Here is a 27,696-nt window from a genome sequence, read left to right on the forward strand (position 1 = left end):
AAACTCCACTCACACTGTAGGACAGGGGGAGATCACTCAAACTCCACTCACTCACTCTGTAGGACAGGGGGAGATCATACAAACTCCACTCACTCTGTAGGACAGGGGGAGATCACACAAACTCCACTCACTCTGTAGAACAGGGGGAGATCACACAAACGCCACTCACTCACTCTGTAGGACAGGGGGAGATCACACAGACTCCACTCACTCTGTAGAACAGGGGGAGATCACTCAAACTCCACTCACTCACTCTGTAGGACAGGGGGAAATCACACAAACTCCACTCACTCTGTAGAACAGGGGGAGATCACTCAAACTACACTCACTCTGTAGGACAGGGAGAGATCACACAAACTCTACTCACTCACTCTGTAGAACAGAGGGAGATCACACAAACTGCACTCACTCACTCTGTAGAACAGGGGGAGATCATACATACTCCACTCACTCTGTAGAACAGGGGGAGATCACACAAACTGCACTCACTCACTCTGTAGAACAGGGGGAGATCATACATACTCCACTCACTCTGTAGAACAGGGGGAGATGATACAAACTCCACTCACTCTGTAGAACAGGGGGAGATCACACAATCTCCACTCACTCTGTAGGACAGGGGGAGATCACACAAACTGCACTCACTCACTCTGTAGGACAGGGGGAGATCATACAAACTCCACTCACTCTGTAGAACAGGCGGAGATCACACAAACGCCACTCACTCACTCTGTAGGACAGGGGGAGATCACACAGACTCCACTCACTCTGTAGAACAGGGGGAGATCACTCAAACTCCACTCACTCACTCTGTAGGACAGGGGCAGATCATACAGACTCCAATCACTCTGTAGAACAGGGGGAGATCACTTAAACTACACTCACTCACTCTGTAGGACAGGGGGAGATCACACAAACTCTACTCACTCACTCTGTAGAACAGAGGGAGATCACACAAACTCCACTCCCTCTGTAGGACAGGGGCAGATCACACAAACTCCACTCACTCACTCTGTAGGACAGGGGGAGATCATACAGACTACACTCACTCTGTAGAACAGGGCGAGATCACACAAACTGCACTCACTCACTCTGTAGAACAGGGGAGATCATACATACTCCACTCACTCTGTAGAACAGGGGGAGATCATACAAACTCCACTCACTCTGTAGGACAGGGAGAGATCATACAAACTCCACTCACTCTGTAGGACAGGGGAAGATCACACAAACTGCACTCACTCACTCTGTAGGACAGGGGGAGATCATACAAACTCCACTCACTCTGTAGAACAGGGGGAGATCATACAGACTCCACTCACTCTGTAGGACAGGGATAGATCATACAAACTCCACTCACTCTGTAGGACAGGGGGAGATCACACAAACTCCACTCACTCTATAGAACAGGGGGAGATCATACAAACTCCACTCACTCTGTAGGACAGGGGGAGATCACACAAACTCCACTCACTCTGTAGAACAGAGGGAGATCATACAAACTCCACTCACTCTGTAAAACAGGGGGAGATCACACAAACTCCACTCACTCACTCTGTAGAACTGGGGGTGATCATACAAACTCCACTCACTCACTCTGTAGGACAGGCGGAGATTACACAAACTCCACTCACTCACTCTGCAGGACAGGGGGAGATCATACAGACTCCACTCACTCTGTAGAACAGGGGGAGATCACACAAACTCCACTCACTCACTCTGTAGGACAGGGGGAGATCACACAAACTCCACTCTCTCACTCTGTAGGACAGGGGGAGATCACACAAACTCCACTCTCTCACTCTGTAGGACAGGGGGAGATCACACAAACTCCACTCACTCACTCTGTAGAACAGGGTTAGATCATACAAACTCCACTCACTCTGTAGGACAGGGGAAGATCACACAAACTGCACTCACTCACTCTGTAGGACAGGGGGAGTTCATACAAACTCCACTCACTCTGTAGAACAGGGGGAGATCATACAGACTCCACTCACTCTGTAGGACAGGGATAGATCATACAAACTCCACTCACTCTGTAGGACAGGGGGAGATCACACAAACTCCACTCACTCTATAGAACAGGGGGAGATCATACAAACTCCACTCACTCTGTAGGACAGGGGGAGATCACACAAACTCCACTCACTCTGTAGAACAGAGGGAGATCATACAAACTCCACTCACTCTGTAAAACAGGGGGAGATCACACAAACTCCACTCACTCACTCTGTAGAACTGGCGGTGATCATACAAACTCCACTCACTCACTCTGTAGGACAGGGGGAGATTACTCAAACTCCACTCACTCACTCTGCAGGACAGGGGGAGATCATACAGACTCCACTCACTCTGTAGAACAGGGGGAGATCTCACAAACTCCACTCACTCACTCTGTAGGACAGGGGGAGATCACACAAACTCCACTCTCTCACTCTGTAGGACAGGGGGAGATCACACAAACTCCACTCTCTCACTCTGTAGGACAGGGGGAGATCACACAAACTCCACTCACTCACTCTGTAGAACAGGGGGAGATCATACAAACTTCACTCACTCTGTAAAACAGGGGGAGATCACACAAATTCCACTCACTCACTCTGTAGAACTGGGGGTGATCATACAAACTCCACTCACTCACTTCGTTAGGACAGGGGGAGATCACACAAACTCCACTCACTCACTCTGTAGAACAGGGGGAGATCATACAAACTCCACTCACTCACTCTGTAGAACAGGGGGAGATCACTCAAACTCCACTCACTCACTCACTCTGTAGGACAGGGGGAGATCACACAAACTCCACTCCCTCTGTAGAACAGGGGGAGATCATACAAACTCCACTCACTCACTCTGTAGAACAGGGGGAGATCACTCAAACTCCACTCACTCACTCACTCTGTAGGACAGGGGGAGATCACACAAACTCCACTCACTCTGTAGAACAGGGGGAGATCACACAAACTCCACTCACTCTCACTCTGTAGAACAGGGGGAGATCACACAAACTCCACTCACTCACTCTGTAGGACAGGGGGAGATCATACAGACTCCATTCACTCTGTAGAACAGGGGGAGATCATACAAACTCCACTCACTCACTCACTCTGTAGAACAGGGGGAGATCTTACAAACCCCACTCACTCACTCTGTAGGACAGGGGGAGATCATACAAACTCCACTCACTCACTCTGTAGGACAGTGGGTGAAGCTCTGCTTGATACATATGGTGTACTAAAGCATAAACAATGTTGATCACAAATGATATCAGCTCAACCACGTGGGCTGATCTCATCATAATCATCATCATCACTTGGACATTCATAGCAGCTGACAAACACTTTGAACGTGTCTTTCTACAGACCCACAGAGACGCATACTCACAGGGTCCCATGCAGTCCCTCAAATACCCACGATCATAAGAGACCCATGGCTAAAACTGAACATAACATTTAACCAGGTGAGCTCCAAATATACAGGAGTAGACATCGTCAGGTTCGGGATAGAACCCCAGACATCCTGTAGACCAGGAGAGGTAGTTAACATCTCACCACGGGGAGAGAGAGACTCACAGACTCCAAATATACAGCAGTAGACCTTGTCAGGGTCGGGATAGAACCCACGACATCCTGTAGACCAGGAGAGGTAGCCAACATCTCATCACAGTGAGAGAGAGAGACACAGACTCCAAATATACAGCAGTAGACCTCGTCAGGGTCGGAATAGAACCCACGACATCCTGTATATCTGGCGAGGTAGTTAACATCTCACCACAGTGAGAGACACATACTCCAAATATACAGGAGTAGACCTAGTCAGTGTCGGAATAGAACCCACGACATCCTGCGTACCAGGAGAGGTAGTTAACATCTCACCACAGTGAGAGAGAGAGAGAGACGCAGACTCCGAATATACAGCAGCAGCAGGCATAGTCAGCGTCGGAATAGAACCCACGACTTCCTGTGTACCGGGCGAGGTAGTCAACATCTCACGAGCTGCAGTGGCTACAGGCGTTGTCAGGGTCAGGATAGAACCCACGACCTCCTGTGTAGCGGGCGAGGTAGTCAACATCTCACGAGTTACAGTGGCTACCCACGACCTCCTGCGTACCTAGCGAGGTAGTCAACATCTCACGAACTACAGTGAGCTACAGGCATTGTCACGGTCAGGATAGAACCCACGACCTCCTGTGTACCAGGCGAGGTAGTCAACATCTCACGAGCTACAGTGAGCTACAGGCATCGTCAGGGTCCGGGATAGAACCCACGACCTCCTGTGTACCAGGCGAGGTAGTCAACATCTCACGAGCTACAGTGAGCTACAGGCATTGTCACGGTCAGGATAGAACCCACGACCTCCTGTGTACCAGGCGAGGTAGTCAACATCTCACGAGCTACAGTGAGCTACAGGCATCGTCAGGGTCCGGGATAGAACCCACGACCTCCTGTGTACCAGGCGAGGTAGTCAACATCTCACGAGCTACAGTGAGCTACAGGCGTCGTCAGGGTCGGGGATCGAACCCTCGCATCCTGTGTACCAGGCGAGGTAGTCAACAGCTGTGTGATGAACTCTCACGCACCTGCATCTGTGTTTGCCCCGATTTCTGCTGCAGTTGTCACAACATCAACTCCTGCTGCAGTTATCACAACAACAACAACAACTCCTGCTGCAGTTATCACAACAACAACTCCTGCTGCAGTTATCACAACAACAACTCCTGCTGCAGTTGAAACAACAACTCCTGCTGCAGTTATCACAACAACAACTCCTGCTGCAGTTATCACAACAACAACAACTCCTGCTGCAGTTATCACAACAACAACTCCTGCTGCAGTTATCACAACAACAACTCCTGCTGCAGTTGAAACAACAACTCCTGCTGCAGTTATCACAACAACAACTCCTGCTGCAGTTATCACAACAACAACTCCTGCTGCAGTTGAAACAACAACAACTGCTGCACCTGCCACAACAACTCCTGCTGCAGTTGAAACAACAACAACTATTGCTGCAGTTGAAACAACAACTACTGCTGCAGTTGAAACAACAACAACAACTCCTGTTGCAGTTGAAACAACAACAACTCCTGCTGCAGTTATCACAACAACAACTCCTGCTGCAGTTGAAACAACAACAACTGCTGCATCTGCCACAACAACTCCTGCTGCAGTTGAAACAACAACACCTCCTGCTGCAGTTGAAACAACAACAACAACAACTCCTGCTGCAGTTGAAACAACAACTCCTGTTGCAGTTGAAACAACGACTCCTGCTGCAGTTGCCACAACAACAACTCCTGCTGCAGTTATCACAACAACAACTCCTGCTGCAGTTGAAACAACAACAACTGCTGCACCTGCCACAACAACTCCTGCTGCAGTTGAAACAACAACTCCTGCTGCAGTTGAAACAACAACAACTCCTGCTGCAGTTATCACAACAACAACTCCTGCTGCAGTTGAAACAACAACTCCTGCTGCAGTTATCACAACAACAACTCCTGCTGCAGTTGAAACAACAACAACTGCTGCACCTGCCACAACATCTCCTGCTGCAGTTGAAACAACAACAACTCCTGCTGCAGTTGAAACAACAACAACTCCTGCTGCAGTTGAAACAACAACAACTGCTGCACCTGCCACAACAACTCCTGTTGCAGTTGCCACAACAACAACTCCTGCTGCACCTACAACAACAACTCCTGCTGCAGTTATCACAACACTGACTCCTGCTGCAGTTGAAACAACAACTCCTGCTGCAGTTGAAACAACAACAACTCCTGCTGCACCTACAACAACAACTCCTGCTGCAGTTATCACAACAACAACTCCTGCTGCAGTTATCACAACAACTCCTGCTCCAGTTGCCACAACTCCTGCTGCAGTTGAAACAACAACAACTCCTGCTGCAGTTGAAACAACAACTCCTGCTGCAGTTCAAACAACAACTCCTGCTGCAGTTCAAACAACAACAACTCCTGCTGCAGTTCAAACAACAACAACTCCTGCTGCAGTTGCCACAACAACTCCTGCTGCAGTTGCCACAACAACAACTCCTGCTGCAGTTATCACAACAACAACTCCTGCTGCAGTTGAAACAACAACAACTCCTGCTGCAGTTATCACAACAACAACTCCTGCTGCACCTACAACAACAACTCCTGCTGCAGTTATCACAACAACAACTCCTGCTGCAGTTGAAACAACAACTCCTGCTGCAGTTGAAACAACAACAACTCCTGCTGTCCGTACAACAACTCCTGCTGCAGTTGAAACAACAACACCTCCTGCTGCAGTTGAAACAACAACAACTCCTGCTGCACCTGCCACAACAACTCCTGCTGCAGTTGAAACAACAACACCTCCTGCTGCAGTTGAAACAACAACAACTCCTGCTGCAGTTGAAACAACAACAACTCTTGCTGCACCTGCCACAACAACTCCTGCTGCAGTTATCACAACAACAACACCTCCTGCTGCAGTTGCCACAACAACTCCTGCTGCACCTGCCACAACAACTCCTGCTGCAGTTGAAACAACGACTCCTGCTGCAGTTGCCACAACAACTCCTGCTGCAGTTGAAACAACAACAACTCCTGCTGCACCTGCCACAACAACTCCTGCTGCAGTTATCACAACAACAACTCCTGCTGCAGTTGAAACAACAACAACTCCTGCTGCAGTTGAAACAACAACAACAACTCCTGCTGCAGTTATCACAACAACAACTCCTGCTGCAGTTGAAACAACAACAACTCCTGCTGCAGTTGAAACAACAACAACTCCTGCTGCAGTTATCACAACAACAACTCCTGCTGCAGTTAAAACAACAACAACTTCTGGTGCAGTTGCCACAACAACTGCTGCTGCAGTTGAAACAACAACTCCTGCTGCCGTTGAAACAACAACAACTCCTGCTGCACCTGCCACAACAACTCCTGCTGCAGTCATCACAACAACTCCTGCTGCAGTTGAAACAACAACAACTCCTGCTGCAGTTGAAACAACAACTCCTGCTGCAGTTGAAACAACAACAACTCCTGCTGCAGTTGAAACAACAACTCCTGCTGCAGTTGTCACCACCACCGCATCTCGCCTCACCAGTAAGTGTGGGCTACATCGCAGCCGGGCTGGTGGAGGTGGGCGTTGGTGGGTGGGTGGGTTGGTGGGTGGGTGGGTGGGTTGGTGGGTGGGTGGGTTGGTGGGTTGGTGCATGGGTGGGTTGGTGGGCGGGTTGGTGGGTGGGCGGGTGGGTTGGTGGCTGGGTGGGTGGGTGGGTTGGTGGGTTGGTTGGTTGGTGGGTGGGTGGGTTGGTGGGTGGGTGGGTGGGTGGGTTGGTGCGTGGGTGGGTTGGTGGGTTGGTTGGTGGGTGGGCGGGTTGGTTGGTTGGTGGGCTGGTTGGTTGGTGGTTGGGTTGGTGGGTGGGTGGGTGGGTTGGTGGGTGGGTGGGTGGGTTGGTTGGTGGTTGGGTTGGTGGGTGGGTGGGTGGGTTGGTGGGTGGGTGGGTGGGTTGGTTGGTGGTTGGGTTGGTGGGTGGGTGGGTGGGTTGGTTGGGTGCGTGGGTTGGCAAGCGGAGACTGGTTTAAACGGGTCACCGCAAATGCTCCACTGTACACTACTATAAACTACACAATACACTACACTACTTATACACTACACTGTACACACTATACACTACACTATACACTACACTATACACACTTTACACTACACGATACACTACACTACTTATACACTACACCATACACGAGACTATACACTGCACTATACATGACACTATACACTACACTATGCACTACTATACAGTACACTATACACAACACTATACACTACACTATACACGACACTATACACTACACTATGCACTACTATACAGTACACTATACACAACACTACTTATACACTACACGATACACTACACTATCCACTACTATACACTACACTATACACTACTATACACTACACTATATACTACACTATACACACTATACACAACACTATACACTACACTACTTATACACTACACTATACACACTATACACTACACTATACACTACACTATACACACTATACACAACACTATACACTACACTATACACACTATACACAACACTATATACTGCACTATACACTACACTACACACTACACTTTGTACACTACGCTAGTCAATCAAGGCCTCTGATTGGTGCAGGGAGGTCTCAAAGACGATTGGCTTGGGATAAGAGCCTCAAAGCTGATTGGAGGAGAGATTCAAACGTCAAAGGCGGGAAAGGAGGGTTGACTGTAGGGATGACGGTTGACAGCCCTTGGAGTAGGAGGTCGATGATTGGCTGAGGGAAATGGGGGTGAGCGAATGGGGGGGCGAGAGGGGGGGGGTGGATGGACGTCATTATAGTAGTGTAGCTGGTAGTGTAGTGCGTAGTAGTGTCTAGTATAGTGTATAGTAGTGTATAGTGTAGTGTATCGTGTAGTGTATAGTAGTGTATAGTGTAGTGTATAGTAGTGTATAGTGTAGTGTATAGTAGTGTAGTTTGTAGTCTAGTGTATAGTATTGTATAGGAGTGTAATTTATAGTAGTGTAGTGTATAGTGTAGTGTATAGTAGTGCAGTGTATAGTGTAGTGTATAATATAGTAGTGTATAGTATAGTAGTGTAGTGTATAGTGTAGTGTATAGTGTAGTGTATAGTGTAGTATATAGTAGTGTATAGTCTAGTAGTGTAGTGTATAGTAGTGTAGTGTATAGTAATGTATAGTGTAGTGTATAGTAGTGTAGTGTATAGTAGTGTAGTGTGTAGTAGTGTAGTGTGTAGTAGTGTAGTGTATAGTAGTGTATAGTATAGTGTAGTGTATAGTATAGTGTAGTGTATAGTAGTGTAGTGTATAGTAGTGTATAGTATAGTGTATAGTAGTGTAGTGTATAGTGTAGTCTACTGTGTGTGTGTTGTTCACAGCGTGGGGAGCGGCAGTGTAGTGGTTAGCGCAATTCGGCCTCAAATGAGCACCTGCTGTATCGGTGTGGTGTGACGAACATCGCCACTGGGGGAGAGACAAAGGCGGCCGGGCGCGGTGCTGGCCACCCACCCCCTCGTGTGCCACAGTGCCGGTGGCCTTCACCGGTGCTGCCGGCTAACGGCACTTGGCCCCGCCAGTCCGTTCGGGGCCACGCCGGGTGACCTTTATCTTTGTCTCTGTTTTCTTGTCACCCGTAGCCCGGTGCTTCTGCCAAGCGGGGCAGCTGGTGACGGCTTCGGGTGAGTTCCTCCCCCCCCCTCCCCCCCCATTCGCCGGCACCGTGACCTACGACCTCCGTCGTCCTCGTCACCTGGCTCCTCCGCCCCCCCGGCTCCGCCCCCCGGCTCCACCCCCCCAGCTCCGCCCCCCCCCGGCTCCGCCCCCCCCCCGGCTCCGCCCCCCCGGCTCCGCCACCCCCCTGGCTCCGCCCCCCCGGCTCCGCCCCCCCCCCCTGGCTCCGCCCCCCCGGCTCCGCCACCCCCCACCCACATGAGGCAACCGAGTAAATTTCGATTTAAAGCTTTCGTGACTGCAAGGATTCATCTTCTTTGGTTCTTTCGGTAAAGTCACCACCACCACCACGTAGAATGAGAATAAAATAATAAATTGATAAAATAATACAATAACACGATAAAATTCTCACGACGTTTCGGCCACAACACAAGCAGCCTTCATCAGGTGAAGGGACGAGGCTGTCTGGACGAAACTGTCTGGACAGTCTCGTCCCTTCACCTGATGAAGGCCGCTTGTGTTGTGGCCGAAACGTCGTGAGAATTTTATCGCGTTATTTTATTATTTTATGAATTTATTATTTTCTTCTCATTCTACTTGGTGGTGACTTTACCGAAAGAACCAAAGAAGATGCAACCGAGTAACTTGAGGCCGATCCTGCACGACGTCCCCGTCGGTTTAAAAGCGAGAGTCGAGGCGGTAATTATAATAAATATTGGGTGGGGGGGGGTGGACACATCTCCCCCCCCCCCAATATTCAAATATGCTCAAAATGTCCCCTCCCCCCCACCAAAATATATTGCTATAAAAAGTAATTGCTATGCCATGTTAATAAAAATAACGATTTGCTAAACCTTGGCCACAATATCTGGACCTGTCTTCATATAAATCAACGCGTAGATTTCTGTTTACGTGATTGTGGTTATGGTTGTACTTTATTCATCCCTAATCTCTGCCATTACGTGCAATGTAAATACAATATCCACTATCAAGTCCATCCCACGTGTTAGTGAATTTTTTTTTTTAATATTCCAGGCAGGGAATTCGTTTTCAAATGTAGATATTTTTTTCTGGGTTGGGACCCCCGCAGACACCCTGGAAGATTTGGTTCCCCCAAATCTTCGAGAGTGGTCGGTGGGGTTAAGCTGACGTTCGTGGCTACTCCTAATGAAGGGGGACGGGGGGGGTGGGGTCAGCTACTGCCCTCCGGTTCGAGCAGAAGCGGCAGTGGACCTTCAGGGCACGTGCAGCCTGCGGGCTGGTCCCGGACCTTCTTAACCCCCCGCCCCCCCCCCCCCAGAAGTGTAGCAGTAGCGGCAGTAGCAGCAGTAGCAGCAGTGGCAGTGGTATCTCTACCCTCGATACGCACACCGCGGTATTAACCAGGGGCTGCCGGCTGGTGCCGAACCTTCGTAAACCCTCCCCCCTAGGCGAGGTGCTGTACAACACCACGCAGCGGGACGGGAAGTGCCGCGTGGCCATCTGCAGGCCGGACTGCTCGGGAGTGGAGGCCGGCGTGGTGGCCTGCCCGGCCACCACCGCCTTTGTCACGGCCGTGCGGACCACCGCCAAGCCTCCCCCGCCCACCACCGGCAGCAAGGCCCCGCCCACCACCACCGTCAAGGCCCCGCCAAAAACCACCGTCAAGGCTCCGCCCACCACCAGCAAGGCTCTAACGAGGACCACCAAAGCCACCACCAAAGCACCGGTCCCCCTGCCATCCTGTGCAACATTGACTCCCCCTCGCAAGGCAAGAGAGACTCACACATAGAGAAGTGTAGACTCGCTCATAGTGAAGTGTAGACTCACTCATAGAGAAGTGTGGACTCGCTCATAGTGAAGTGTAGACTCACTCATAGAGAAGTGTAGACTCGCTCATAGAGAAGTGTAGACTCACTCATAGAGAAGTGTAGACTCGCTCATAGAGAAGTGTAGACTCATTCATTGAGAAGTGTAGACTCACACATAGAGAAGTGTAGACTCACTCATAGAGAAGTGTAGATTCACTCATAGAGAAGTGTAGACTCACTCATAGAGAAGTGTAGACTCACTCATAGAGGAGTGTAGACTCACTCATAGTGAATTGTAGACTCACTCATAGAGAAGTGTAGACTCACTCATAGTGAAGTGTAGACTCACTCATAGAGGAGTGTAGACTCACTCATAGAAGAGTGTAGACTCACTCATAGAGAAGTGTAGACTCACACATAGAGAAGTGTAGACTCACTCATAGTGAAGTGTAGACTCACTCATAGTGAATTGTAGACTCACACATAGAGAAGTGTAGACTCACTCATAGAGAAGTGTAGACTCACTCATAGAGAAGTGTAGACTCACTCATAGAGAAGTGTAGACTCACTCATAGTGAAGTGTAGACTCACTCATAGTGAATTGTAGACTCACTCATAGAGAAGTGTAGACTCTCTCATAGAGAAGTGTAGACTCACTCATAGTGAAGTGTAGATTCACACATAGAGAAGTGTAGACTCACTCATAGAGAAGTGTAGACTCACTCATAGAGAAGTGTAGACTCACTCATAGAGGAGTGTAGACTCACTCATAGTGAATTGTAGACTCACTCATAGAGAAGTGTAGACTCACTCATAGTGAAGTGTAGACTCACTCATAGAGGAGTGTAGACTCACTCATAGAAGAGTGTAGACTCACTCATAGAGAAGTGTAGACTCACACATAGAGAAGTGTAGACTCACTCATAGTGAAGTGTAGACTCACTCATAGTGAATTGTAGACTCACACATAGAGAAGTGTAGACTCACTCATAGAGAAGTGTAGACTCACTCATAGAGAAGTGTAGACTCACTCGTAGTGAAGTGTAGACTCACACATAGTGAAGTGTAGACTCACACATAGAGAGTGTAGACTCACTCATAGTGAAGTGTAGACTCACACATAGTGAAGTGTAGACTCACTCATAGTGAAGTGTAGACTCACTCATAGTGAAGTGTAGACTCACTCGTAGAGAAGTGTAGACTCACTCATAGTGAAGTGTAGACTCACTCATAGAGGAGTGTAGACTCACTCATAGAGAAGTGTAGACTCACTCATAGAGAAGTGTAGACTCACTCATAGTGAAGTGTAGACTCACTCATAGTGAATTGTAGACTCACTCATAGAGAAGTGTAGACTCTCTCATAGAGAAGTGTAGACTCACTCATAGTGAAGTGTAGACTCACACATAGAGAAGTGTAGACTCACTCATAGAGAAGTGTAGACTCACTCATAGTGAAGTGTAGACTCACTCATAGTGAATTGTAGACTCACTCATAGAGAAGTGTAGACTCACTCATAGTGAAGTGTAGACTCACTCATAGTAAATTGTAGACTCACACATAGAGAAGTGTAGACTCACTCATAGAGAAGTGTCGACTCACTCGTAGAGAAGTGTAGACTCACTCGTAGTGAAGTGTAGACTCACTCATAGAGTAGTGTAGACTCACTCATAGAGAAGTGTAGACTCACACATAGAGAAGTGTAGACTCAATCATAGTGAAGTGTAGACTCACTCATAGTGAATTGTAGACTCACTCATAGAGAAGTGTAGACTCACTCATAGAGAAGTGTCGACTCACTCGTAGAGAAGTGTAGACTCACTCGTAGTGAAGTGTAGACTCACACATAGAGTAGTGTAGACTCACTCATAGAGAAGTGTAGACTCACACATAGAGAAGTGTAGACTCAATCATAGTGAAGTGTAGACTCACACATAGAGAAGTGTAGACTCACACGTAGAGGAGTGTAGACTCACACGTAGAGAAGTGTAGACTCACACATAGAAAAGTGTTGACTCACTCATAGAGAAGTGTAGACTCACTCATAGAGAAGTGTAGACTCACACATAGAGAAGTGTAGACTCACACATAGAGAAGTGTAGACTCACACATAGAGAAATGTAGACTCACTCATAGAGAAGTGTAGACTCACACATAGAGAAGTGTAGACTCACTCATAGAGAAGTGTGGACTCACACATAGAGAAGTGTAGACTCACTCATAGAGAAGTGTAGACTCACACATAGTGAAGTGTAGACTCACTCTTAGAGAAGTGTAGACTCACTCGTAGTGAAGTGTAGACTCCCACATAGAGAAGTGTAGACTCACTCATAGAGAAGTGTAGACTCACTCATAGAGAAGTGTAGACTCAATCATAGTGAAGTGTAGACTCACACATAGAGAAGTGTAGACTCACACATAGAGAAGTGTAGACTCACTCATAGAGAAGTGTAGACTCACTCATAGAGAAGTGTAGACTCACTCATAGAGAAGTGTAGACTCACTCATAGTGAAGTGTAGACTCACACGTAGAGGAGTGTAGACTCACTCATAGAGAAGTGTAGACTCACTCATAGTGAAGTGTAGACTCACACGTAGAGGAGTGTAGACTCACACATAGAGAAGTGTAGACTCACACATAGAAAAGTGTAGACTCACTCATAGAGAAGTGTAGACTCACTCATAGAGAAGTGTAGACTCACTCGTAGAGAAGTGTAGACTCACACATAGAGAAGTGTAGACTCACTCATAGTGAAGTGTAGACTCACTCATAGTGAAGTGTAGACTCACTCGTAGAGAAGTGTAGACTCACACATAGAGAAGTGTTAACTCACACATAGAGAAGTGTAGACTCACTCATAGAGAAGTGTAGACTCACTCATAGAGAAGTGTAGACTCACTCGTAGTGAAGTGTAGACTCACTCATAGAGAAGTGTAGACTCACTCATAGTGAAGTGTAGACTCACACATAGTGAAGTGTAGACTCACTCATAGTGAAGTGTAGACTCACTCATAGTGAAGTGTAGACTCACACATAGCGAAGTGTAGACTCACTCGTAGAGAAGTGTAGACTCACTCATAGAGAAGTGTAGACTCACACATAGTGAAGTGTAGACTCACACATAGAGAAGTGTAGACTCACTCATAGAGAAGTGTAGACTCACACATAGAGAAGTGTAGACTCACTCATAGAGAAGTGTAGACTCACTCATAGAGAAGTGTAGACTCACTCATAGAGAAGTGTAGACTCACTCATAGTGAAGTGTAGACTCACTCATAGAGAAGTGTAGACTCACTCATAGAGAAGTGTGGACTCACACATAGAGAAGTGTAGACTCACTCATAGAGAAGTGTAGACTCACTCATAGAGAAGTGTAGACTCACTCATAGAGAAGTGTAGACTCACTCATAGAGAAGTGTAGACTCGCTCATAGAGAAGTGTAGACTCACTCGTAGAGAAGTGTAGACTCACTCATAGAGAAGTGTAGACTCACACATAGAGAAGTGTAGACTCACTCATAGAGAAGTGTAGATTCACTCATAGAGAAGTGTGGACTCACTCATAGTGAAGTGTAGACTCACTCATAGAGAAGTGTAGACTCACACATAGAGAAGTGTAGACTCACTCATAGAGAAGTGTAGACTCACTCGTAGTGAAGTCTAGACTCACACATAGAGAAGTGTAGACTCACTCATAGAGAAGTGTAGATTCACTCATAGAGAAGTGTGGACTCACTCATAGTGAAGTGTAGACTCACTCATAGAGAAGTGTAGACTCACACATAGAGAAGTGTAGACTCACTCATAGAGAAGTGTGGACTCACTCATAGTGAAGTGTAGACTCACTCGTAGTGAAGTGTAGACTCACACATAGAGAAGTGTAGACTCGCTCATAGAGAAGTGTAGACTCGCTCATAGAGAAGTGTAGACTCACTCATAGAGAAGTGTAGACTCACTCATAGAGAAGTGTAGACTCACTCATAGAGAAGTGTAGACTCACACATAGAGAAGTGTAGACTCACTCATAGAGAAGTGTAGATTCACTCATAGAGAAGTGTAGACTCACTCATAGAGAAGTGTAGACTCACTCATAGAGGAGTGTAGACTCACTCATAGAGAAGTGTAGACTCACTCATAGTGAAGTGTAGACTCACTCATAGAGAAGTGTAGATTCACTCATAGAGAAGTGTAGACTCACTCATAGAGAAGTGTAGACTCACTCATAGAGGAGTGTAGACTCACTCATAGAGAAGTGTAGACTCACTCATAGTGAATTGTAGACTCACACATAGAGAAGTGTAGACTCACTCATAGAGAAGTGTAGAATCACTCGTAGAGAAGTGTAGACTCACTCATAGAGAAGTGTAGACTCACTCATAGTGAATTGTAGACTCACACATAGAGAAGTGTAGACTCACTCATAGAGAAGTGTAGACTCACACATAGAGAAGTGTAGTCTCACTCATAGCGAAGTGTGGACTCACTCATAGAGAGGGTAGACTCACTCATAGAGGAGTGTAGACTCACTCATAGAGGAGTGTAGACTCACTCATAGAGAAGTGTAGACTCACACATAGAGAAGTGTAGACTCACTCATAGTGAAGTGTAGACTCACTCATAGAGAAGTGTGGACTCACACATAGAGAAGTGTAGACTCACTCATAGAGAAGTGTAGACTCACTCATAGAGAAGTGTAGACTCACTCATAGAGGAGTGTAGACTCACTCATAGAGAAGTGTAGACTCACTCATAGTGAAGTGTAGACTCACTCATAGAGAAGTGTGGACTCACACATAGAGAAGTGTAGACTCACTCATAGAGAAGTGTAGACTCACTCATAGAGAAGTGTAGACTCACTCATAGAGAAGTGTAGACTCACTCATAGAGAAATGTAGACACGTTCATAGAGAAGTGTAGACTCACTCGTAGTGAAGTGTAGACTCACTCATAGTGAAGTGTAGACTCACTCATAGAGAAGTGTAGACTCACTCATAGTGAAGTGTAGACTCACTCATAGAGAAGTGTAGACTCACTCATAGAGAAGTGTAGACTCACTCATAGTGAAGTGTAGACTCACTCATAGTGAAGTGTAGACTCACTCATAGAGAAGTGTAGACTCACACATAGTGAAGTGTAGACTCACACATAGTGAAGTGTAGACTCACTCGTAGAGAAGTGTAGACTCACACATAGAGAAGTGTAGACTCACACATAGAGAAGTGTAGACTCACACATAGAGAAGTGTAGACTCACTCATAGAGAAGTGTAGACTCACTCATAGAGAAGTGTAGACTCACTCATAGTGAAGTGTAGACTCACTCATAGTGAAGTGTAGACTCACTCATAGAGAAGTGTAGACTCACTCATAGAGAAGTGTAGACACGTTCATAGAGAAGTGTAGACTCACATTGGGAAGCGTAGACTCACTCGTAGAGAAGTGTAGACTCACTCGTAGTGAAGTGTAGACTCACTCATAGAGAAGTGTAGACTCACTCATACAGAAGTGTAGACTCACATTGGCAAGCGTAGACTGTTACACCGTAGTTTATTTTTTTAAGTTTTGCTGTCTGGCCGGCTGCCTGGCTGGCGCGCCACCGAGTTAGCAGCGGCAGGTAGGCGCGTCACCCCTCCCTCCTCCCCCCCCCCACCGCCGCGCGCGCGTCCGCTATGTGACGTCATGGCGTGCTGACGTCACGCCCCCTCCTTCCCCCCCCCTACCCCCCACTCCCCCTCTCCCCCCCGCCCACCCTTCCCCAGCTGGGAGAGCAGTGGAACGCGAGCGACTGCATGCTGGCCACGTGCGTGGGGCCCGGCCCTCAGGTGACGATGGCGAAGCGGTCGTGCTCCCCGCCGCCCGCCCCCGCGTGCGACTCCGGGCGCAAGGCCGTGCGAGTGGACGATGCCGACGGCTGCTGCTACCGCTGGGAGTGCGACTGTGAGTTTTGGGGCGTGACGTCACGGGGGAGAGAGAGGGGACAGAGAGAGAGAGAGAGAGAGTTTTCTGTTTAGTTTCAGTTCATTTTGGTGTAGCCCTGTGGGCCATCCGGCTCTTGAATCGGGTGCAACCACAACAAACAATGAAACTCAAACACGGACAAGAAAAATATATCTTAAAGTGACTTTGTGTTGACTGTGCAAGACAGAAAATCCATGGGAAAAAAAAACAGCAAAAATATTCCTGAAATAGCACCGTACACCAACGCTGTGTGCAAAAATCCCAGTTGGATGCAAGTCAAACAACAACAGCAACAACAAGAAATCTTAGATTAAGGCCATCAGTCTAACTCCGTACTACAACAACAACCACAAGACAACTTAGATTAAGGCCATCAGTCTAACTCCGTTCTACAACAACAACCACAAGACAACTTAGATTAAGGCCATCAGTCTAACTCCCTACTACAACAACAACCACAAGACAACTTAGATTAAGGCCATCAGTCTAACTCCGTACTACAACAACAACCACAACAAGACAACTTAGACTAAGGCCGTCAGTCTAACTCCGTACTACAACAACAACAACCACAAGACAACTTAGATTAAGGCCATCAGTCTAACTCCGTACTACAACAACAACCACAACAAGACAACTTAGATTAAGGCCGTCAGTCTAACTCCGTACAACAACAACAACCACAAGACAACTTAGACTAAGGCCGTCAGTCTAACTCCGTACAACAACAACAACCACAAGACAACTTAGATTAAGGCCATCAGTCTAACTCCGTACTACAACAACAACCACAAGACAACTTAGATTAAGGCCGTCAGTCTAACTCCGTACTACAACAACAACCACAACTTAGATTAAGGCCATCAGTCTAACTCCGTACAACAACAACAACCACAAGACAACTTAGATTAAGGCCATCAGTCTAACTCCGTACTACAACAACAACCACAAGACAACTTAGATTAAGGCCATCAGTCTAACTCCGTACTACAACAACAACAACCACAAGACAACTTAGATTAAGGCCGTCAGTCTAACTCCGTACAACAACAACAACCACAAGACAACTTAGATTAAGGCCATCAGTCTAACTCCGTACTACAACAACAACCACAAGACAACTTAGATTAAGGCCATCAGTCTAACTCCGTACTACAACAACAACCACAACAAGACAACTTAGATTAAGGCCGTCAGTCTAACTCCGTACAACAACAACAACCACAAGACAACTTAGACTAAGGCCGTCAGTCTAACTCCGTACAACAACAACAACCACAAGACAACTTAGATTAAGGCCATCAGTCTAACTCCGTACTACAACAACAACCACAAGACAACTTAGATTAAGGCCGTCAGTCTAACTCCGTACAACAACAACAACCACAAGACAACTTAGATTAAGGCCATCAGTCTAACTCCGTACTACAACAACAACCACAAGACAACTTAGATTAAGGCCATCAGTCTAACTCCGTACTACAACAACAACCACAAGACAACTTAGATTAAGGCCATCAGTCTAACTCCGTACTACAACAACAACCACAAGACAACTTAGATTAAGGCCATCAGTCTAACTCCGTACTACAACAACAACCACAAGACAACTTAGATTAAGGCCATCAGTCTAACTCCGTACTACAACAACCACAAGACAACTTAGATTAAGGCCATCAGTCTAACTCCGTACTACAACAACAACCACAAAACAACTTAGATTAAGGCCATCAGTCTAACTCCGTACTACAACAACAACCACAAGACAACTTAGATTAAGGCCATCAGTCTAACTCCGTACTACAACAACAACCACAAGACAACTTTAGATTAAGGCCATCAGTCTAACTCCGTACTACAACAACAACCACAACTTAGATTAAGGCCATCAGTCTAACTCCGTACTACAACAACAACCACAAGACAACTTTAGATTAAGGCCATCAGTCTAACTCCGTACTACAACAACAACCACAAGACAACTTAGATTAAGGCCATCAGTCTAACTCCGTACTACAACAACCACAAGACAACTTAGATTAAGGCCATCAGTCTAACTCCGTACTACAACAACAACCACAAAACAACTTAGATTAAGGCCATCAGTCTAACTCCGTACTACAACAACAACCACAAGACAACTTAGATTAAGGCCATCAGTCTAACTCCGTACTACAACAACAACCACAAGACTACTTAGATTAAGGCCATCAGTCCAACTCCGTACTACAACAAAACAAACATGTCCAAACCAACAAAACGTTTTCCATATCACCAAAAATTAAAGCCATAATTGCAACGTAACAGTGATCACATGGACTGTGGCCGAATTTTTAACAATAAACTACATAAACAATAACATGTAACACAAAACCCTAGAGCCATAGCTGGCTGCATGAGTTACTCCGCAACAACAGAAGCATCGGTCGGAGTATCAAATTTTTCAATGCACCTTTAAGATCAGCACGCTAAATCAAAACGCAAATAATACGTTGCAGCGATCATCTGGAGCGAAAACATTTTATTTTATTTTACGCCAATGAATAGCAGTGGCGGCTAGGGGTGTACAACTCCTCTAGAGCAGTTTTGAGAGAAGATCTCAGAGGGAGAGAGATGAGAGAGATGAGAGAGAGGAGAGAGATATAGCGAGGACAGGTTCTCGCGCTTGCTGAGGAATTCCCAGGCGTTCCCGGACAAGCCACGCCAGCAGCGGCGTGTCCTGGGCCTGCTCCCCCCCGGGGTGGGGGTGGGGGGGGCATCCTCACCGGTGTGCCCGAACGACCTCGAACCGGCTCCCGTTGGTCCACATGAGGAGCAGCGGCTCGACTCCGAGGCTCTCCCGGATCCATACTCTTTGGTTCTATTCGGTAAAGTCACCACGTAGGTTAAAAAAAAAAACTACAAAAATCACGACGTTTCGGCCACAACACAAGCGGCCTTCATCAGGTGAAGGGTCCAGACTGTCTCGAGCACAGCGCTGGAGTGAAACACAGCCAAGCTCAGACCGCGACCTTTAAGCTGTGTGAGAGGTATTAAGGTGCCTTGAGAAAGGAATTAGCATAAAAATTTGCATTCAATTGGCGGACTTAGCATGATGAACGGTGTAGAGGGGGTGAACATGTGCAGGTCGGCGAGGGGGGGAGGGGGAGTTTACATATTGATGGTGTGAAAAGGGAATTTTAAGAGCTGCGAAAGTTTGGGGTACCACTACTTGAAAAAATATACTGTACCATTGAAAATGTGTTTAATGTTTGGTTCGATTTAGAACATCTTTCCAATGGTTGCTTAATTTGAAACCATCTTCTCGGTTGAAATTGTGTCTGTGTTTGTAAATCTGAATCGCCTCGTGAACAAATCTCTGATAAAAACCCGTGGGTTTGCAAAGAACCTTGGTATCGGGAAAATTATATCGTGATCACCCACAGCGTTGTAACAGTGATCAGCTACAGCAGAAGAATTCGTTCTGCCGTGTTTCAAATCTGATTTGTGCTCGCGAATTCGGTCAGAGACATGTCGCTTCGTCTCCCCGATATAGCAGTCACTGCAGGTACAACTCAATTTGTAAACCCCGGGGTACTGTAAGTCAGGAATGACATCCTTCACGGATGGGATCAGATCACAAATTTTGTGTACTGTATTGAACCGGACCTGGATCTTGTGTTTGTTTAGAATTTTCGAAATCTTTTTAGTAACGCCTGCTATATATGGTAGTGTGATGGTTTTGACCGGAGTATCAAGTGGTTGTTTCTGTATGGATGGAGAAACAGCTTGGCGGATGGTACGGTCAGAGTATCCATTCCTTTTGAGAGCCAGGTGTACATGTTTTAATTCACTGGTCAGGTGGTGTTGGTCCGAAATGCAATGAGCCCTATGGTATAAAGTTTGATGAGAGAATTCTTCTGAGCTGGGTGGTGGTGGGAATCAGGTTTCAAGTAGGAATCTGTGTGGGTGGGTTTCCTGTATACAGAATGCCCCAATGAGCCATCAGGTCTCCTCTCAAACAGAACATCCAAGAATGGTAGCTTGCCATCTTTCTCCACTTCCATGGTGAATTTGATGGCGGGATGTCTGGAATTGATGTGGTGTAGGAAAAGGTTCAGAGCTGGGAGGCCATGTGGCCAAATGACGAAAGTGTCATCCACATATCTCTTCCACAGTGAAGGTCTGAGGGTGGAAGTCTGGATGGCGTCCGATTCAAATTTCTCCATGAAAACATTGGCTATCACTGGTGACAAGGGGGATCCCATGGGGGTACCCTCATTTTGCTTGTAGAAGGAACCATTCCAAGTAAAGTAGGTGTTGGTGAGGCAGTGCCTGACCAGCGTAGGTACCTCGGGGTTTAGTCCATGTTGTACCAAATTTTCAATTATTTCAATGGTATCAGGTACCGGGACCTTAGTGAACAAGGAGACCATATCGAAGCTGACAAGGATATCGTCAGGGGACAGTACAACGTCCTTGACCATAGAAACCAAATGAGCTGAGTTAAGTACTGCTGAGGAGGTCTTGCCAGTGAAAGGCAGCAAGGTATCCGACAGAAAACGTGCCAGCTTGTAGGTAGGGGAGTTGATCGTGGATACGATGGGTCGTCGTGGAGTGCCTTCCTTATGAATCTTTGGAAGACCATAGAATCTAGGTGGTCTTGCAGCAGAAGGTTTTAGGGAGGGACGTTTAGTTGGTTCGATTAGGGAGGTCGAACTTGTGATGATCTTGTTGGTTTTTATAGTTAAGCTATTAGTAGCGTCATTTTTAATTTTTGAGTAACTACCATAATCGAGTAGGTCCTGAATTTTATTGTTGTATGAGTTTTTATCCATAATTACAGTGGCATTGCCCTTGTCGGCTGAGAGGATGACTATATCATGTCTCTCTTTTAATTTCGCGAGTTCAGAGCGTTCATCTTTGCTGATGTTGCTAACGGGTTTCTTAGCATTCTTAAGAATAGTAGCTATTTCAGCTCTCGCGACGTCTGCTTGGATGTGTCCTATACCTTTGAGGGCTACATCGACCTGAGAAATGATATCATCTATCAGTATATGTTTTGGGGTGACAGTGAAATTTAGTCCTTTAGCCAATACTGTTTTCAGATTGTCCGAAATCGGGGTGCTACTCTGATTGATAACAATTTTGTTAACATCTAGTTTTGTTATATGTGGAACTGGGTTCTTCTTTGATAGGTGGTTGAATTTAGAAATCAGGTTAGCTTTGCATTTTATTGAAAGTGAATCGGCAGAAGAAGCAGTCATGTTGTCTACGTGATTCCAATCAGAAGGTGACATTTTTTGTGTTAACGTTAAATGAGCTTGTAGGAGAGTCCTGTCTAAAGTATCGAGTTCAAAACGGAGTAGTCTTATCCTCTCTGAGATTAAAGAGAGGCTGGCCTTAAACAGAATCTGTTTAGAATTTGGTGAGGACACAGCAGCAGAAGTGAGTGTGAAGGCGATTATATCGTGATCACTGTTACAATGCTGTGGGTGATCACGATATAATTTTCTCCGATACCAAGGTTCTTTGCAAACCCACGGGTTTTTATCAGAGATTTGTTCACGAGGCAATTCAGATTTACAAACACAGACACAATTTCAACCGAGAAGATGGTTTCAAATTAAGCAACCATTGGAAAGATGTTCTAAATCGAACCAAACATTAAACTAATTTTCAATGGTACAGTATATTTTTTCAAGTAGTGGTACCCCAAACTTTCGCAGCTCTTAAAATTCCCTTTTCACACCATCAATAGGTAAACTCCCCCTCCCCCCCTCGCCGACCTGCACATGTTCACCCCCTCTACACCGTTCACCATGCTAAGTCCGCCAATTAAATGCTAATTTTTATGCTAATTCCTTTGTCAAGGCACCTTAATACCTCTCACACAGCTTAAAGGTCACGGTCTGAGCGTGGCTGTGTTCACTCCAGCGCTGTCCTCGAGACAGTCTGGTCCCTTCACCTGATGAAGGCCGCTTGTGTTGTGGCCAAAACGTCGTGATTTTTCATTTTTTATTTTATTTTTTACCTACGTGGTGACTTTTACCGAATAGACCCAAAGAACATGGATCCTTGCAGTCACGAAAGCTTCAAATCTCTCCCGGATTACCGGGCTCCTCGCCGGGGGATCACGGAGAGTATCCGCGGTGTCGTCCTGTCGGCCGTCGCCGGAAGCTCACGACCGAGCGCCGATCTCCCGTTCACCGTCACTCACGATGAGAGACCCCCCCGAAGGGCAGCGGTCCCTCACCCCCCCCCCCCCCCCCCCCGCGCTCACCCAAAGAGGCAACAACCCACCGTCTCCCGGGAGTGAACAGCGACCGCAGATTTTGAGGTTGCTGATTCTCCATCACAGCCGGCCTTCGCGCTCAACAAATTTTCTTGCTGTGGGTTTTCACGCCTGATGATGACGATTGCTTCTCGTGTCGCGGTCGAAACGTCGTGGGAATTTTCTCGTTTTATACTTTTATCATTTTATTGTTTCCCTTCTAACGTGGTGACTTTACCGAAAGAACCAAGAATATGCAGGAGACGTCGTCGCAGCGATGCGCTGTTTCGAACCCACGACCTCCTGTACACGAGGCGAGGTGGTTAACATCTCGTGGCAAACAGTGGCGCGCGTGGGAAAGCCCAACCGGACCCACGCGCGGGGCGTGATTTTCGTCGGCCTCGTCACGGTACGCGCAAAATTAACCGCGTCCGTTGTTCGCCCGCCCCCCGGTCCACTCACTCGCTCACCCCACCAACATACACACTCACCCACCCACCCACAAACCCAACCAAACCCACCCACCCAACCCACCCACCCAACCCACTCGCCCCACCCACAAACCAACCAACCCACCCACCCACCCAACCCACTCGCCCACCCACAAACCAACAAGCCCACTCGCCCACCCACCACCAACCAACCCACCCACCCACCCAACCCACTCGCCCACCCACATACCAACCAACCCACCCACCCAACCCACTCGCCCACCCACAAACCAACCAACCCACTCGCCCACCCACAAACCCACCAACCCACCCACCCCACCCAACCCACTCGCCCACCCACAAACCAACCAACCCACTCGCCCACCACAAACCAACCAACCCACTCGCCCACCCACAAACCAACCAACCCACCCACCCAACCCACTCGCCCACCCAACAAACCAACCAACCCACCCACCCAACCACTCGCCCCACAAAACCAACTAACCCACCCACCCACCCAACCCATTCGCCCACCCACAAACCAACCAACCCCACTCGCCCACCCCACAAACCAACCAACCTACCCACTCGCCCACCCACAAACCAACCAACCCACTCGCCCACCCACAAACCAACCAACCCACCCACCCAACCCACTCGCCCACCCACAAACCAACCAACCCACCCACCCAACCCACTCACCCACCCACCCACAAACCAACCAAACCCACCCAACCCACTCGCCCACCCACAAACCAACCAACCCACCCACCCAACCCACTTGCCCACCCACAAACCAACCAACCCACCCACCCAACCCACTCACCCACCCACCCACAAACCAACCAAACCCACCCAACCCACTCGCCCACACAAAAACCAACCAACCCACCCACCCAATCCACCCCACCCACCACCACCACCACCACCACCCCCCCCCACCCACCACGCAGGCCTCTGCACGGGCTTCGGAGACCCCCACATGCGCACGTTCGACGGAGCCACCTACACGTTGCTGGACCCGTGCAGCTACGTGCTGCTGCAGGAGAAGCGGAAGACCTACGACCTCTCCGTCAGCGCCGACTACTTCGACTGCGACGCCCGCCACCACGTGTCCTGCCCCGCACGCTCGTCATCGCCTACAAGGGCAACGAGCTGCGTGTCGGCCTGGCCTCCGAGGTCGACTTCGCCCTGCGCAAGGTCAGCCACGCCCCCACCCCCCCCCACTGGCCACGCCCCCCACCCCGGCCCCGCCCCCGCTCCCTGGCTCCGCCCCCGGCCTGGCCCCGCCATCGCGACCAATGTGATTCGCGAGAGTGTAATGTAGTGTTATAGTGTGTGGTATTTGTATAGCTTTGTATAGTTTAGTGTATGGTGTAGTTTTTTATAGTGGTGTGGTGTATCGTTTGGTGTATAGTGTATAGTGTAGCGTATAGTAGTGTGTAGTTTAGTGTATCGTAGTGTGTAGTGTATAGTGTAATATATAGTGTAGCGTATAGTAGTGTGTAGTGTATAGTGTAGTGTATGGTGTAATATATAGTGTAGCGTATAGTAGTGTGTAGTGTATAGTGTAGTGTATAGTGTAGTTTATAGTAGTGTATAGTAGTGTGTAGTGTAGTGTATAGTCGTGTGTAGTGTATAGTGTAATATATAGTGTAGCGTATAGTAGTGTGTAGTGTAATATATGTGTAGTGTATAGTGTAGTGTTATAGTAGTGTGTAGTGTATAGTGTAGTGTATAGTAGTGTGTAGTGTATAGCGTAGTTTATCTAGCATCTGAAAGCGCGCTGACATGGTGACCATCTGTTCGGTGGCCCAGATCCAAAGCCGTCGCCGTCGCCGCCGCTACTGCCGCTGGGCGGATGAAATCGTCGTTTGTCAATTTGTAACGTTTCAGCAACGCCTCTCGCCCCCTCAGATCCAGCTGAACGGGCAGACTAAGAAGGCTCCGTTCACCGACAAGGGCTTCCAGGTGACGTCCGTGAAGACGGACGACTTCGTGGTGATCGCCGACGTCCGAGTCAAGATCCAGTTCAACGGCCTGGGCTTCCTCATCGACGTCCCCAGGGAGCTGTTCGGAGACAACACGGAGGGACAGTGCGGTACGTCGGGGCACGGGGGGGAGAGTGGGGGGAGAGGGGGGGAGAGGGGGGGGGGAGGGGGGGAGAGGGGGGGAGGGGCAGCGGCCGCCGCATTTGAAGCGGCCGAATCTTCACTCTCATCCACCCCTCCAATCTCCTCCAACTCCTCCTCCTCCTCCTCCTGCTCCTGCTCCTGCTCCTCCTCCTGCTCCTCCTCCTCCCTACCTCCCCCTCCCTACCTCCTCCACCTCCTCCTCTTCCCCTCCTCCCCACCTCCTCCTCTTTCCTCCTCCTCCTCCCTGCTCCTCCTCCTCCCCACCTCCCAACTTCTCCTCCTGCTCCTCCTCCTCCTCCCTACCTCCTCCACCTCCTCCTCTTCCCCTCCTCCCCACCTCCTCCTCCCACCTCTTCCTCCTCTCTTCCCCTCCTCCTCCCCACCTCCTCCTTCTCTTCCTCCTCCTGCTCCTCCTCCCTACCTCCTCAGCCTCCTCCTCTTCCCCTCCTCCCCACCTCTTCCTCCTCCTCTTCCCCTCCTCCTCCTCCCCCTCCTCCTTCTCCTCCTCTTCCTCCTCCTCCTCCCCACCTCTCCTCTTCCCCTCCTCCTCCTCCCCACCTCCTCCTTCTCCTCCTCTTCCTCCTCCTCCTCCCCACCTCCTCCTCTTCACCTCTTCCTCCTCTCCTCCTCTTCCCCTCCTCCCCCACCCCACCCCAACCCCACCCCCACCCCCAGGCACGTGCAACAACCGCCAGGTGACGACTGTGCGGGTCGCAGCAGGCGTCTCGCTCGGCCGACTGCTTGCACGCGAGCGGCCCAGGACTGGCTCGTGGCGAGGGCTGCTTCGCTCTGCGCCAGGGCGGTGCCGCTGCCTCCGGGCACCCGGCTGCGAGGTGCCGCCGGTGGTGCCACAAGCCGGTGGTGCCGGCGGTGGTGCCGGCGGTGCCGGCGGTGGTGCCGGACGGGGACTGCGCACGACGCCAAGATCTGCGACGGGCTGATCCTCCAGTGAGCCGCGGGGGAGGCAGAGAGAGATGAGAGAGAGAGAGAGATGAGAGGAGAGAGAGATGAGAGAGATGAGGAGAGAGAGAGAGAGAGAGGAGGGAGAGAGAGGAGGGAGAGAGAGAGAGAGAGGGAGGGAGAGAGAGAGAGAGAGAGAGAGGGAGAGAGGGAGAAGGAGGAGAGATGAGGAGGAGAGAGAGAGAGAGAGGGAGGGAGAGAGAGAGAGAGGAGAGAGAGAGAGAGAGATGAGAGAGAGGGAGAGATGAAGGAGAGATGAGGAGAGAGGAGAGAGAGGAGAGAGAGAGATGAGAAAGAGGAGAGAGATGAGAGATGAGAGAGAGAGGAGGGAGAGAGATGAGGAGAGATGAGAGAATGGGGAGAGAGATGAGGAGAGGGAGAGAGAGATGAGAGTAAGGAGAGAGATGAGGAGAGAGGAGAGAGATGAGGAGAGAGATGAGAGAGAGGAGAGAGATGAGGAGAGAGATGAGGAGAGAGATAAGGAGAGAGATGGAGAGAGATGAGGAGAGAGAGGAAAGAGATGAGGAGAGAGAGGAGGAGAGAGGAGGAGAGAGATGAGGAGGAGAGATAAGGAGAGAGAGGAGGAGAGAGATGAGGAGAGAGAGAGGAGGAGAGAGAGAGAGAGAGAGAGAGAGAGAGATGAGGAGAGAGAGGAGGAGAGATAGAGAGAGGGAGAGAGATGAGGAGAGAGAGGGAGGAGAGAGAGAGGAGAGAGAAAGAGGAGAGAGATGAGGAGAGAGATGAGGAGAGAGAGAGGGAGGAGAGAGATGAGGAGAGAGAGATGAGGAGAGAGATAAGGAGAGAGATGAGAGAGAGAGGGAGAGATGAGGAGAGGATGAGGAGAGAGATGAGGAGAGAGATAAGGAGAGAGATGAGGGAGAGGATGAGGAGAGAGAGGAAAGAGATGAGGAGAGAGAGGAG

The 27,696-nt window shown here is 48.6% G+C and overlaps 1 protein-coding gene across 1 annotated transcript in view; it reads left to right on the plus strand.

Moving 5' to 3' along the window:
- LOC116958557 (uncharacterized) overlaps positions 1–27,696 on the plus strand; it is a 183,495-nt gene that overhangs the window by 123,729 nt on the left and 32,070 nt on the right. The window contains exons 19-26 of the mRNA XM_076057101.1: positions 4,616–7,105; positions 9,214–9,255; positions 10,678–10,997; positions 16,641–16,972; positions 24,634–24,880; positions 25,598–25,781; positions 26,491–26,587; positions 26,671–26,763. Of these exons, the coding sequence (XP_075913216.1) occupies positions 4,616–7,105; positions 9,214–9,255; positions 10,678–10,997; positions 16,641–16,972; positions 24,634–24,880; positions 25,598–25,781; positions 26,491–26,587; positions 26,671–26,763 (3,805 nt within the window). The remainder of the gene's footprint in view (positions 1–4,615; positions 7,106–9,213; positions 9,256–10,677; positions 10,998–16,640; positions 16,973–24,633; positions 24,881–25,597; positions 25,782–26,490; positions 26,588–26,670; positions 26,764–27,696) is intronic.

The sequence above is a fragment of the Petromyzon marinus genome, chromosome 79 (assembly GCF_048934315.1).
Source record: "Petromyzon marinus isolate PM22_M1 ecotype Great Lakes invasive population chromosome 79, UKy_Petmar_22M1.pri1.0, whole genome shotgun sequence".
Lineage (NCBI taxonomy): Eukaryota > Metazoa > Chordata > Hyperoartia > Petromyzontiformes > Petromyzontidae > Petromyzon > Petromyzon marinus.